At 46.1% G+C, this 14,955-nt stretch overlaps 1 protein-coding gene across 1 annotated transcript in view; it reads left to right on the plus strand.

Annotated features, from left to right (window-relative positions):
• Positions 1-277: 277 nt before the first annotated feature.
• The window catches only part of actn3b (actinin alpha 3b), a 32,381-nt gene continuing 17,703 nt past the window's right edge, over positions 278-14,955 (plus strand). The window contains exon 1 of the mRNA XM_080486585.1: positions 278-718. Within this exon, the coding sequence (XP_080342711.1) occupies positions 584-718 (135 nt within the window). The 5' untranslated portion in view covers positions 278-583. The remainder of the gene's footprint in view (positions 719-14,955) is intronic.

Genomic DNA, 14,955 nt, shown 5'->3' on the forward strand with positions numbered 1-14,955 from the left:
CTCTAATTATTTGCATAAAAGAACAATATTTAGGTTTCCTGTCATAGACTACACTTTTCTTTTTCTTAATGAACTTATATTGTGGTGAAGTGAGGCTGAAAGAGGGGTTTGCCATTGAGGATCACTAACAGCAACAGGTGCACCGCGCAGGCCATAAAAACCTTCTCTGGCCACAGGGGGCGTAATTGACATTCCTCCACACCACTCACAGGCCAGTCGCCCCGGCCCGCCGGGACACTTCCCCGCCTTCTGCACCTTTTTAGGGTCAGAACCCGATACCCAAGCGGTCGGTTCCCATACTTATTGGGGTGCGGTCACGTGTGCCACTTTTGACCAGGAAAGGAGCACCGGCGGCCAGCAGGGTCTTCTGGTAGTGGGAGCACCACCTCCGCACAGGCACCTCGCACCAGTGGAGTCTGGTCTCTGCAGCCCCCCCGACTGTCTCTCCCCACGAGAAAAAAAAAAGCGAGACCCCCGAGGAGGTTCCTGCCCTCACGGCGTTTCTATCGTTGGTTACTTTTTTTTTTTTTTTCTTCTTCAATAAGCAGAGGGGGACTTGTCAAGTCCTGATACAGGCGGAACCATGACAGCGGTCGAAACCCAAATGACATACAGCAACTCCTACACGATCCTCCATGAAGAAGCGTACATGACCCAGGAGGATGACTGGGACAGGGACCTGCTGCTGGACCCCGCCTGGGAGAAGCAGCAGAGAAAGGTAGGTGTGAGTCCGGGCGCTCGGATCAGCGCGCCTCGCTTCCTGCGCCGTGCGTAATTACGCACGGATTTCCCCCTCCCTCGCATTCACGCAAGACTGGCTTATTTATGTGTTATTAATATAAATCGACACGTTAACACAACAAATGGGAGAGTTTTGTGTGAAGCTGGCCTCCTCCACATTGTGTAAAATCAGAAACGGCTCGATGTGAAGCTGGGCTGTCCTCGCACCTGGCACTTCAGTCCTGCTGGACGCTGTGTGGGCAGATATTTTAAGGCCGCGGAACTTTCTCAGTGTTGTCTTTCAGTTACCCCCGATTGCCTTGCAGACAGTCTAAATATAATACCACCCTCCCCAGGCTTTCCTCTGCATTCAAAGTCTTTCAAAGTGATCAACTTTTACCTCACAGAACTGCCTTATAAAACAAGTTTAAAGCAACACTCTTTTCTCATTTATCGTAAGGAGCTTATTAAATTTACATTTTTATTAATACTCGCTGGCTAAAAATGTTACATAGCATCAGAGTGTTGCTCCTTATCCAGTAAAAACCCCTATGTATAGAACTGCACAATATCTTTGAGAGAAAATAAAAGCACAGATAAAAATATAATTAGTGTTATTCAAAGCCACCTGAACTAGGCCTCTGGTTGCCGTGGTAACAGGCCCTGCAAGTATGGCGGATGAGGCTGACAGGTGTTTTTTAACGAGCTAAAGTCATGTGATGCTTCAAACTGGGACACAAACAAACGAGCCCGACGCACAATTTCTTACCGCCCCAGAAAACATTTGCTGATATTTTGCTCAAAGGCGAATTTCGATAAGTTCATGCGGCCTCCGCTGGCCTCGGCGGCCATGTTGGAGAGGTGACCACACAGCCGGAGCTGAAAATAGCTGGCAGGTAGATGACTGCTTATGGTGTAAAAATAGCACTGAGCTAAATTATCTTCAGTTATATTAACATGAATTCATCCAAGAATCTACCATTTAAACCAACAATCGACCATGTTGTGTATCATTCTGCTTCTATTTACACTGATTTTCAACCCAATTTTAACACCAAAGAGTCAAACAAATAAACCTTGTTGGGTTTACATTGCATAATAAGTTCAAATATAGTTTCTCATGTGATGAAACTCAACTTGAGAGAACTTCTTTTCAGGGAAATCAACTTACTGAGTGTCGAAACTGAGCATGAGGAGTGAGGTCGACACTTCCTGTTGTGTTAATTAAACCCGTCGAACAGAAAGAATATCGTGCGACAGTTCGAATGTTTCTGCCCGGACATGGACTTCTTATCGACAAATGTCAAAATATGAAAATGCAACCCGGCTTCTCGCTCCAAGTTTACTACAAGTTCACACTGATCGTCTTTGTTGTAGTAAAGTGTCCTCACAGGCACGATCTAATGAAATGAAATGGGGGGTTGGGGGTTGGGGGGGTTCGGGGGGTTCGGGGGGTTCGGGGGGGGTCTATAGAACAAAAGTGTCAGTCAATAGATGAAAAAGCAGCGGCCACAGTAAATCTGTTGAGTCGTTCCGTCAATGTGAAACATCCACCTCCTATAGAGCGGCGGCGCAGTGACAGGCTGAGAGACCTCAACAGATGGAGCAGCGGGCGAGCGAGATGGCCGGGCCGCTAGTTATACACCCGGGTTGGTTTCATGGACCCACAAATAAACATCTTCCTAAAAATACTTTTTAACTTGCTCCGGCTCTTGACTTCCCCTCCCTCCTCCCTTCCTCCTGCCGTCTTTCTCCCCTTGTCTTTTTTCTTTTCTTCTCTTGGAATATCTCTGGATCTTGTTGTCGTTCGTCGATTAGTCTTGTATTTTGTCTCTCACGCCTTTAAATGTAAGACGATATTTAATGATTTCAAAAAAAAAAAAAAAAAAGGCCTTGAGAAGCAGCCCCCAGCCTTCAGTCTTCACCCCTCGACCTCCCGGGGGAGTCGGTCATGCTACTCCCTTGCTCTCCTCGGCATGCAGAATCTAAGCTCAAGGAGCTGATATCAGCCCATAAATATAGCCGCTGCATCATTTTGCGATGAAATGAATATGAAAGGAAAGCCTGGCGGCAGCTGTCGTCCCTTCTTATCCTTCAGATTTCGGTGGGAAGAAAAAAAAAAAAAAAAAAATAGCTGCTCACCGCAAGACGCAGTAATAAAGTGTTTGTCAACACACCGTGATGCTGAATCCGATACTGGACATTTGAAACAGTGTGCGCCTGGACGTCTCACTGTGTGTGTGTGTGTGTGTGAATTGTAAGCATCCCTCACAGTGGTTTATATTTAACTCGGAGCATCACTTGTCGGCTGCTAACTAAGTGATTCACGGCTTGATTTAGAGGAGGAATTTGATTTAACGGCAGTTGGCAGGGGCTGTTGGACGCCGCATCTTGTGAAAGATGTCAGAGGGAACGAGATCTGAAGGGACGGATGAGATCGTCTGTTGGCTCGCTTCGTTTTCCTCAAAGTGACCGTGATCTTTAAAAAAAAAAAGGGGGGGGGGGGGGGGACATGGATGATTGTTGGAGCTTATTGACGTCTGATGGCGGTGATCAATAGATGTTAGTGGCTGGGACGCTGAATGTTTTAAAAAAAGATTTAAAAAAATTAAACAGGAAATTCAAAAACTGCAAAGAAGCCGAACCTGGTGATGGAAGATCTTCTTCTGTTTCACATTGACGTTCAGCTGCGAAGTGAATGACTTAATAAGCTATAAATATCCATAACTTTGGGTCACCAACAGCTTGATTGGCCTGTTGCTCATTTTAACAAATGCACAGATGAGATTTTAGCCTTTGGTGACGTTAAAGTTGAGAAGCCAGATTAATTATTATTCATCTTATAATGATTCTACAGTGGATTCAAGTTGATATAATTGTGAATAATTCGTCAAGATTTTGACAATAATGTTCTGGGTTTATTTAGAGGCATTAAATATATTGAAGGAAGAAAATGTCTTTTCATTTTTACACCAAAAAAAAAAAAGATTATCAATAAATTCCTGTATTTTAGACTCATTTATTTTTCAGGTCCAACTTGGATTTCCTTTAAATGTCACTCATCCTGTTTCTATAAAACCTGCATCATTTCCACCCTGAAACTTTGATATATTCCTTCTCTCCCCCTCTATGCATTAGAGTTTATTCTGTGTGATGTGACGTGGTCGTCTTCACGTTGAAGTGTTATAAAGATAAATCCAGTAACGTGATCTGGATCCACTGGACCCAGTGTAATGTCCCTCTGTGTGGCTGAGCAGAGATCTTGGGGTTGCTGTGTAATCGAGTCTATTCTCGTCTAATCTCATTTTGCACCTTAACAAGTCAGCCAGTAAGTGTGTGTGGCGGCCAGACGGGGTCGTTGATCTCACCGTCCTACCTGACGCTCCACCAGACGAAACATCGACCTTCGATCTGCATCGAGGTCTGTGGAATATTGGCTGTAAGATTCATCCGTCATCGTCTCAAATAAATCAGTTCGTCCTCAAATAATCAGCTCAATAAGACAATAAAATTATTTTAATATCCTCTGATTTGCTGCTGATTTACCTCCCAAAGCCAAATGGTTGTTTTAGTCTCGCAACACCATTTCACACCACAAGATGGTGCACTGAGTCATTCAGAGAAGCAGTTGAAGGTTTCGCTACCAGTCCATGCGATGAGCTTCTTTACATATATCAAAAGTCAAATGGCCTAAAAGCCCGAGGAAAGGGGGATTAGGTGCGTGGACGCTCAGACAGCGAGCTACCACGGAACAACGGGAACAAAAACTTTGTCAAAACCCGAGAAAAGAATGGAAAGAAAATGATCTAACGTCTTCAAACATGAGTGGAACCAGAGTGAAAGCGAGGAACCCAAGCAGACAAAGTGGAGTCAAAGAAAACGAGCAGGCAACCGATGCAAAAAAAAAAACATAAAAAAAATGAACAGACTGCCGGAAAATGGACTCAACACTGCCACCTAATGTACAAAAGAGGGATCACTTAAACTTTACATATTGTCCCTTTAAAGCTACGATATCAGTGGGCTGCGACACTCAAACAAACGTTTTGGGAAAGAAAAATGTGGGAGGATTAGTGACAATTTTCACTTCGACTTCTACAGAATTTATACTTTCTCTATATCGTCTTTTTCTATATCGTCACATTATTGTTGAAATTTGGTTCAAAACACTTCGAAACTCAAAACCGCATGTCAGGGTTTCTATGATAGTCGCATGAATTTACAAAGTGAATCTGAGCTGTCGAGACTCCATATAAATATAAATAAAATGTTATAATATAAATGTATTAATATATATATATTTATATAATATGATTAGAGGGCCTCCCCTAAATCCAGCAGTGATTTTCTGACTGCTTGGTAATCCACGGCGTTCGACTCGCCCCACTGATCTGATCTGCTTCAGTCAGCATCTCAGACGCTTTTCCCAGGACTCAAACCGTCGGTGACGCGTGATTTCACTTGAAGGATCATTTCGCCCTGTTGAGAGGATCTTCTGAGAGGTCGAGATCACGCCAACGTGTCTCATATTCATGTGAGTAAATAGGAGTAAACTCACACTATTAATGCTCTTACACCCGCTAGAGAAAGGTCGAGGACTGACCTCTTGTCCTTACGCGTCTTTCAAAATAAATGTTATTTCACAGTTTGACTCATTTGGTCAGATGCGATAATCGTCTGCGTTATTGATTGAGCCGTGATAACGTGAATTCAACCCCCCCCCCCCACCCATAAAAAAAATCTAATTTAAATCCCAGACTTTAATTCCGTTGAATCGGTGCGATCAAGCGGCGTACCGCACCGTGTGTCGGGAGGATTTGTGGGATATGCATCTGTACGGCGGCTCCACGTAAGTGGAGAGGTGAGAGAGCCCGCGGCCGGATCGGATGGCAGTTGCTATTCCAGAAGCCGTGTCCATGTAGGGAGGCTTCTATAAACTGCTTTAGTGGCGGCGGAGGAGGCCGGAGGAAGGGCTGAGGAGTGTGTGTGTGTGTGTGTGTGTGTGTGTGTGTGTGTGTGTGCGGTATATCCTTCACGGTCATTTGCTGTACTTTATTTGCGTGAAAGTGTGTGTTCTGTAAAGCTCCTGCGAGGTTCCGAAGCAGACACGCGATACGAGCGCCGAGGGCGGCCATCTTTTTGATCCGATCGGCGCGATTCCGTCGGGCTCCCGAAATACACACCGAGGTTTTTATTTTTTTTTTTACTCTGTCGCGCTTCAATCTGCAGTTTTTCTCCCAACAAAACACAACAGGCGGTAATAACAGCATCGCCTGAGGTCTTAATGGCGTCTGACACTAAACCCGTCGTTAGAAGACGTGAACTAAGCTCATGATGTGGGTCCTGGTCGGGCGGCTGCGTGCGGCAGGTATTTATAGGCCGACGCAAGCAGGGGTTCCAGTCGTCTGCTGAGACGGAGACGCTCTTCTAACAGGACCGAGGTCATGAAGGTGTCATTATGTTCAGAACGCCGCTCTGAAGGAGCGGCTTGATGGGCGGCGGCGGCGGGGAAATGATAGTTTTGGATGGCTGCGGTCTGCGCTCCAGGTGTAGGGCGGTTTAAGTTTGACATCTTTTATTCCCGAAGCACACGGCGCCCCCTCCTGGCGTCATCTCGTGTCCCGCCGCCTGCAAATAACAGAATGAAACCAGAGTTGTGAGATCATCTGACTCCAGCAGATCTTTTGTGGGTCGTCTCATGGGAGGCCAAAGTCGAAGCACAAGGTCACAACGGTGACTTGCTCCTTCGGCCACATGGACGCTGGGACATGTATCCGGGGGGTCGGTTTCAGGCGGCGTGTTTACGGCCGCCGGTCCTCACGGTCAAGGTTTCCGTTGAGAAAGGAATTAGCTGACCCGGTGTTTGCCTGGACAGTTTTGTTTCTTATTTCAGAGAAAGAACTTGGCTCCTGAAATTAGAACCACCCCACACCCCCACCCTCGTCCTCCTCCCCCCCCCCCCCCCCCCCACCAGTCCTCAATCTCAAGCCAGCCATCCGCCGCCATAAATCCTCCGCAAGCAATTTATCTCCGTCCTCGCCGAGTCCCGAGCTCATCAAACGACAGAAAGACTCGCCGCCGCCGGCCATGAACCTGAACGCTCACCTTTATTCCACCGCCGTCAATCACGCCAATCGGCCAATTCGTCTGACGGCGGCGGCGAGGAGAACACGGTGGAAGAGAAGGATGCGGCGGAAGTGACCGTGCGGCGAAAAAAAACGCAGAAAATGATGGTTATTCCATAAAAGCCAATGGAAGGGAAGTCGCTGCGTCTTTAAAAAACTTTAAACAAACAAACTAAACGTCAAACAGCAGTGAACTGTGTCGAAAAGACACGGCTGGGTTCAATTAAGAAGCAAGAAAAGACATTAACATCATATATATATATATATATATATACTATAGATAGTAATTACAGTACTCGGCACTAAGTCGTAAAGCACATCCACCTGCCAATATAATGTTTTTTTAAATATAATTTCTAATATTTATTTATGGTTTATGTTTCTATGCTCTGTTATGCGACATATTGCTGGGAACGAGCCCTGCTGGGGCATCACTTCTGACTTGGGTCTCCGTTTACACCATCATGTTTCAAGTTGAAACGCATCGTTTTTGTGTTTTCGTTTCAGAAAAGTTTCACGTTTTGAAAACTACGCCCGTTTCCACGGAAATATATATATAACGATGAAAATGATGTCGTTTCCCTGTAAGGCCACTCGAGGGTGCTGTTGGTTGCTTTTGTTATGAATCCACACACGGAGAACAATACGCTATCAAACATTAGTGTTTTTGAAAAGTTCCTCCTTGGGAGCCGTTTTCAAAAAGTGGCGTTTTATGTCATTCTGACCACCCAAAACACAATGAAAGTTTTCCGTTTCCACGTTTCGTAAACGGGGCCTCGAATAACGCAAATGATGCAAAAATCTCATTGGTTGCTATTTATACTAATATCATCAAACATGACTAATAATACTTTATTGTCCATCTACTCGCGCAGAACAAATATTTACTACGACCATGAAACGCATGCGCAGTGACAGCGCCTCAGGGAAAGTTGCGTTTTTAATAAGTTACCTTTTCATTGACTCCGAGCCCTTGTTGTCATGGAAACGGACTCACAAAACCAAAAAAAATTCCGTCTTAACTTGATAACGCTGTCGTGTGGAGGACAATGTCGCTGGAGCAACGACTTCCTGTGATGGCCCTTCAAAAGAAAGGCGTCCCATACACACTCTGCTTATTAATCAGCCACTTTTTTTTACGATTGATTGATTACCGATGATTGACTAAGCCAGGCTATTGGCGTTGTTCTGTCTGTGTGGGTTTGTAGGCTGTTGTTTTTAATCACCTGCCCCCCCCCCCCCCCCCCCCCCCCCCCCCCCCCCCCCCCGAGCTGAATTCCCCAGAGTACACAGTGAATCTCGCTGGCATCTGGCGCAGCCCCGGCGCTCACATACACACCGGCTTTGTCCAGAAGAGGTGTCCTAGTCCTTTTATCCTCTAAACACAGACATAAATCCGCGGGTTTGGACCCGGGCCTCGTACGGGAGGCCGGCGGCCTCGTTGTCCACAGGGTCCGCGGGTATTAGACCCTTAATCCCGCGTGGAGAGGCGGCGGTGGCGGCGGTTGAATCGATTCACTCACAGTTGAGAATGGAAAACGAGACTTGACACTCTTTCTCCGTCTCCATTTAATCTGTCACATTTGTCTCTTTTCTTTTCCTTCTGTTTTATCTGCCAATTTTTCTGCTTAACGGCTGTCAATCATTTTTATAGGTTTAATTTTGAAAAACCGCCTTTCAAATATGGTGTAAAAATGTCAAATATATCCGCCCGTCCATCCTTTATGCGGTTTCGTCCGTCTTAACGTCCTACGGCGCCGTGGTCAGAACTATGACACGAACACACACAGAGAGACACTTACGTGTCCAATATATAGATTAATAAATCAAAGTAATTACACTTAGTGGTTCAGCGGGGTTGTAAGTTGTGGTGCTTTAACAGCAGGCGTCAAACATGAGACCCGTGACTTTAATCCGGCCAAACTACCAAGCAACTTGTCCAAATATCCAAGAGACATTGATTTATTTTTATGTTTTTTGAGACATTTCAGTGTATTTTGCATCAGAATATTTAATTCAGATTAGATTTCTGTTTGTATTCTAGTCATTTTCTGTAATAATAGTTAGACAATATCAACTCTTTCATCACGTATACTCAACGCCACAACAACAACAAGTTAAAGTATAAATTCAAAGAAATTGTGGCCCGTGAAGTAAAATACAAAGTATTATGTAACCTTGTATACAAGATCTGGGCTTTATGATTGTATACTGTGATGACTGACCTGGTTAAAATGACTTTTCTCTTTCCTGTGATGAACTAAAGATGTTTTCTTGTTGGCTGCCCAGTTTCCCATGTCACCTCTACACATTCTAAAGTACTATAAATAGATAAATATGCATACTGTATCCTGTAATTCTCTTGGACATGAGGTAGTTCACGGCGAAGTGTTTGGTTTCTGTTTGGAGTGTGGATTAGGCTTAATTTAATAAGTACTCGTATCGGTACTTGATATCGACAAGTACCTAAAGGTTAGTACTCGCACTTTGCACCCGCCGGTGTACGTCTTTGTTTTGGGGGTGTCAGCAATGGCGTTGGGGGTCGTGGGTAAACTCTGAAGTCATCGCTCCAAATCGTCCCCGTGGCAACCAGGTTCAGGGCTCCGGGGGTATTTTTAACCCACGAGTGGGAAGAAGAGGAGCATCTGAGAAAGAGGAGGACGAGGAGGAGGAGGAGGAGGAGGAGGAAGAGGGCGCTCAGAAATAACGGCAGCACCTGTTGTCGTCCCCCCCCCCCCCTCGCCCCCCCTCCCCCTCCGTTGCCGTGTCACTTCATCAGCTGTTAAAATGGAGCGACGGGGGCGATTGTTGTTTACAAGAGGCGGCTGACGCAAGAGGGTGACGACAGTCGGGGAAGAAAAAAAAACCCCAAAACAAAATATGTTGCTGACGGAATCAGTTTGACAGTTTGTGGAGCAAAACGTTAAAACTCCAGGAACTTTTATCAGAAAAACATTCCTTCTTCGAGCTGCTGTTTGAGGTTGGGTTATCTCGACACGATCCGTGATCATATCGTCACTGATTGAACCAATAACTGGTCGTTCTAATTATTTTGATTTATAGTTCAGAGCAGTGCACCCCCCTCCCCCCTGTGAACTCAACACCTGGCTGGCGGTCCACCAGGTTCTGTCCTGGCGGTCCACCAGGTTCTGTCCTGGCGGTCCACCAGGTACTGTCCTGGCGGTCCACCAGGTACTGTCCTGGCGGACCACCAGGTACTGTCCTGGCGGTCCACCAGGTACTGTCCTGGCGGTCCACCAGGTACTGTCCTGGGGCGTCACAGATTTTTATTTGAAGTGTTTCTTTTGTATTTTGAAAGCTCATGTGATGTGGCTCAAGGGCGGCTTTTAGCAGCGCCACAGTTTGATAAGTTCTGTAAGAGCGTTCAGTCCTCACAGGGGTTCAGTGGGTAGAAAAATGGCTGCAGGTCTATGATGTTTGTTTTTTTAATCACTTAGAGTGTTATTTGGGTCTGTTTTTATTAAATCTGTTCTCTAATGTCGCGAGGAGAAGCTCAGTTTCATTTCATCAGTCACGAGACGAACAGATTAATCAGGAAGTAAATGGTGTCAATCACTTCACTTAATCTTATTCCATAAAAGGTCATTTATACTGTTATTATACTGGGCCGAATATAATCTGACCTTTAGACTAAAACTTGCTAATAAACAAAATATGGATATGAAAAACCAGGTGTTTTCTTTTTACATAAATTAATTTCTTAACTCCGTCTCCAGTGTCCTCCACCTTTTCCTTAACGCCTCGCTGGTTACCGTGTTTCATCCCGGCCCCATTTACATGAACGATGTTTTAACCGAAAATTAATTGTTTTGGCGTTTTTAATGACGTCTTGTTTACACGGAAACAGCACGAACGCTGACAACGATGGGAGTCCTGCGGCTATTATTGAACGTGCGAGCGGCTTGTGGCGGGTTCCTGCGTTCTCGTGGAAGACTTGGCGAACACGGCCACCGAGCAGGTGTGTGACGGAGGTAACCGCGGCGGACAGGTGTTCGATGGCGTCCAATATTTCAACCTCGCAGGGCGGGCTACTTTTACACCGGCAGGGCGACATAAATACCAGCGTTATATCGGGATGAGGCTTTTTATTAGACGGACTGTCGTCCGTTACCGTTGAATCATAAATTGCTTCAGCGGCTTTTTCACCCGCCTGCAGACAAGACGGGTAACTGATGTCTAAATAATGATAATAATAAGAATACGGACGCATTAACACAACCAGACAGAGAGAATGAGGAGAAACACTCCTTCAGGACTTTATTCAAACTAACTAAGCTGCAGTGAAAGCAGCCGCCATCGCAGCCACTGGAATCCACTGGAAACCACTGGAAACCACTGGACCAATCACCAGCTTCAGAAAGTGGATCACTATAGATTGTTTTCACTTGTTTTACTGTCCCAGGTGTGCCGTTCCCAGCCTATTGCCTTTCTGACGGCGCAGGAAGTCATCTTTTCTGCGTCTTGCAGCGCCGTGTCAGCAGTTTCAAAGAGGAAGCGGCACCAGAGTCGAGTTTATGGAGGGATAGAACCGGGAACAGATGTGGGCGACGTTCCCTGTAAGAAACAATTAGTGTGCAGATTTTTCTGTTAAGGACAAACAATCCGCCGCCATATTTCCCCCTAATTAGATCAGCCGAGTCGGACTGAAGGTGCTAATTAGTGAAAGCGGCGACTGTGGCGTTTTTGGTAATTAAATCCACACAGTGTGCCGGTAAAGTGGGCAGAGAGGTGAGGTGTGAATTCAGACTGTCAGGCAGGTTGATGTCTTTATCCTCTCATTAGCAGAAGTGCAAAGTCTGACGGGTTCTTTCCTTGAAGAGGACCGGGACAAATCTGGAATATCACCGCCAGAGGAGCGTCCTTTATGTCAGAGGTCGAGCCCCGGCTCTCGTCTCATTGATAATGACAATTGTCAATCAGATCGTTTCTATAAAATACAGACGTGAAAAATAAGAACAGACCAAACTAAGATAATCCAGATTATATTCAAGTTGTGGAGCGATGAGACCCGGGCCGATAACACGACGAGTCACCAAGTTGTCGTGACACTCTGGAGACAAACTGTTGTTATTGTCCATCTGCTCACCTGCACATGTGCAGAGCCGCTGTTTATTACGTTCGTGACGCGCAAGCAGCGTTTTCAGAAAGTTGCGTTTTCCCCGTTCCCATGGAGACAGAGTTTGAGTGTTTCCAAAAAGTTGTCTTTCTCGTTTCCATGAAGAGATTTGGAGTGTTTTCAAAAAGTTGCGTGTTTCTCGTTTCCAAGGAGACAGTCTCAAATAGTTGCATTTTCCACGTTGCCCGGGAGTCCGAGTGTTTTCCGAAATTCTCCACGGAGATCAGCCGTCCTCAGAAAGTTCCACCTTCTGAGCCATTTTCATAAAGTTGGGTTTTGCGGCGGTGGCGTCCACCACTGTCGCGTCGTAAACGGACGTCCTAAACCTAAAGGACGCTTCGCCTTTTCGCTTCAAGGCGTCGCCGCGTCAACGTGACGTTAGCGTCCCCGCACCCGGGAAGAATGTGAACCTTTTAAACACTTGCGTTTCAAAAGTTATTTCCGCTCTCGGGTTTTCCCCCTCGGCGCTGGGATTGCGTCATTGGGAAGGAGACTGTGTGTGTGTGTGTGTGTGTCGGCCATATTGCCGTCCAGGAGGGGGGTGGTTGGGGGGGCAGTGATGGCCTGCATTCCACTGGACCACCGTGACCTCATTTTACAAGAAGAACCTGTAGAGGCTCCAGCTGAGACTGAGGGGGTGTGGGGGTGGGGGTGGGGGTGGGGGGGTCCCAGAGTCACGACAGTAAACCCAGAGGAGGAGAAGATGCTACCAGTTAATTGTTTTAGGGTTTTTTTTGCCGGCGGCGGGTTCTGCAAGAATCTTTTTTTTTTACATTAAATGAGTCTTTGATCTCCAGTTTGAATCCATGATTTCAGTTCCAACCACGTCTTTGTGAAACAGCTCCCCCTGGACGTAGGCGAGGCGTCACCCTCTTATCTTTGACCACACTTTCTCAAATTGTTAGCTCGTATCTCATCATATTCTCTAATCCATTCCCTCCTCCTCCTCCTCCTCCTCCTCCTCCTCCTCCCCCCTCCATCCTGGACTCTTACAGTTCACTTCAGGAATCCCGCCTGCTCAGCTGTCCCCCGATGTCCCATGGCGATCACATTTAGCCTCCTCCTCCTCCCTTCTTGCCCCACCAGCTCGCGCCGCCTCCTCTTCGGCCTAATTTAGTCCCCACGTTACTCCTCCTCCCTCCACCCTCCTCCTCCTCTCTCCCTCCTTCCTCCTCCTCCTTGCCTCCTCTCCTCTCCTCTCCCCTCCGGCGGGATGAGGAGTCGGTCTAAATTTGGTCATGTGAAGGAGTGGAGCACCTGCTGGTTGGACGGCGTCTCCCAGACCCGGACTTCAAGTTTCACCGCGGCATTCCTGTCGCTTCTCCGCTCTGCCACCGCTTCGTCTGCGAGTCGCTCCGGCCTTCACCAGCCGATAATCCCCGTTGAAAATGCATCGTTTTATTTTTGTTTGGGAAAAGTTTCACTTTTGTAAAAACACCCAAAATACAGCAGCTACAGGAGAATTTTTTTGGGGCGGCGGGGGATTTCACTTTGTTTTGCTGCAGAAAGTTTCAAGTAGTTGTTTGGTTTTGTGAAAATATCAACATTTTTGTCACATATACTTGAATTAAAAAAAACTACTTTGAAGTTTAAATTTAAAAAGCACTGAAGATGAAAGCGGCTTGTATGGTCGCCCCTTGAACTAAAATGTGTGTTGACGCCACTGTTTAAAGGGTAGAACGTTTTTTTTATTATTGTCTTGAAAATGAGTGAATCTTCGTTTAGTCAGTTTATGTAACAACACGATTCTCTTCCACGGCCTAACGACCATCTGTGTGGAACATTTCGACAAAATCCGTGCAGCAGTTTTGATGTAATCTTACTAACAGACACACAAATATATGCCGATGATATGATTATAATTATTATAGCAGGACGTAATAATATAAAGATCGCCAGACGGGTCAGAACTCAATGTGTGAAAAATCGAAAACTTCAAGAAAGGAGATATTCTCTGTGTTGTTACTGGTACCAACGTGAAAACTTGTAGACGCGCAATCCAGAAAGAATGAAAGGGCTTTAAGTTTTACATTGAAAATGTAATGGGAGGAAAAAATCTAGAGTGTACCAAGAGAGTTGCATAGAATTTGGCTTTAATGAACCAGTGTGCAAAATTAGAGCTGAATTCTTCTTTTGTGGTGGAAAAAAACTGGATTTTGTAAGTTTGATATTTAAAGCAGGAGCGACGCGAGGCGGGATCGTGACCCCAGAGAGTTTATAAAAGAAGTCATCGAATATAAGAAAGAAACTGCGTTTCACAGAGCGGTGGTGTATTCCGAGAATCCTTCAGCTGTGTTGGTACAGGGTGCGACGGTCGAGGATTCCGACGGGTCCAAGATAAAGGCCCAGTCTGCCGCCGCCGCCGCCACTTTACACGTACGATCTTACAGGAAGATGCTTCCCTGACTCGTTCATTAAAAACCCTCTGCAGCGCGGCGTCAGAATTCAAAGCATCGAACACATCAAAGACGTTCTTTGTGCACGATAATCCAAAATCCAAGGTTCGTCCTCGAGACTGATAAGAGCTCGATGTCTGTCAGAGGCGAGTGTTCGTGACTCTTTAGTGCGTCGGTTATTGAATCATGTACCCGTGAGATGTCACACACTGATGAACGTGTTTAGCAAAAGACCTGCGGAGCGGGGAAACGGCGAATCGCTCCAGTGAGGAATCGTGTTAATTAATTTTCTTTCCTGATCGACGGATGAAATCATAATTTTTTTGAATTTAATCTCCAGAGATTAATCCCCCCCTGCCCTCCCCCCCCGGCCGCTGCTTTGTGTTTATTCCTCTGCCATACCCCGCCTGGCGCTCCACCTCGCCGTCCACCCAGGTGCTTACATGAGGCGAAAAAACATCCGCCCACTCACTGTACAAGTACACACACATTTTAATTTCTGGATTATTTAACGCTCGCTGCTGTAATGGAAAATTTATGCTCTCACCTACTGAGCTGAAACCTTGTTTCACTGCTA

The sequence above is a fragment of the Lipophrys pholis genome, assembly GCF_963383615.2.
Source record: "Lipophrys pholis genome assembly, chromosome: 18".
NCBI lineage: Eukaryota > Metazoa > Chordata > Actinopteri > Blenniiformes > Blenniidae > Lipophrys > Lipophrys pholis.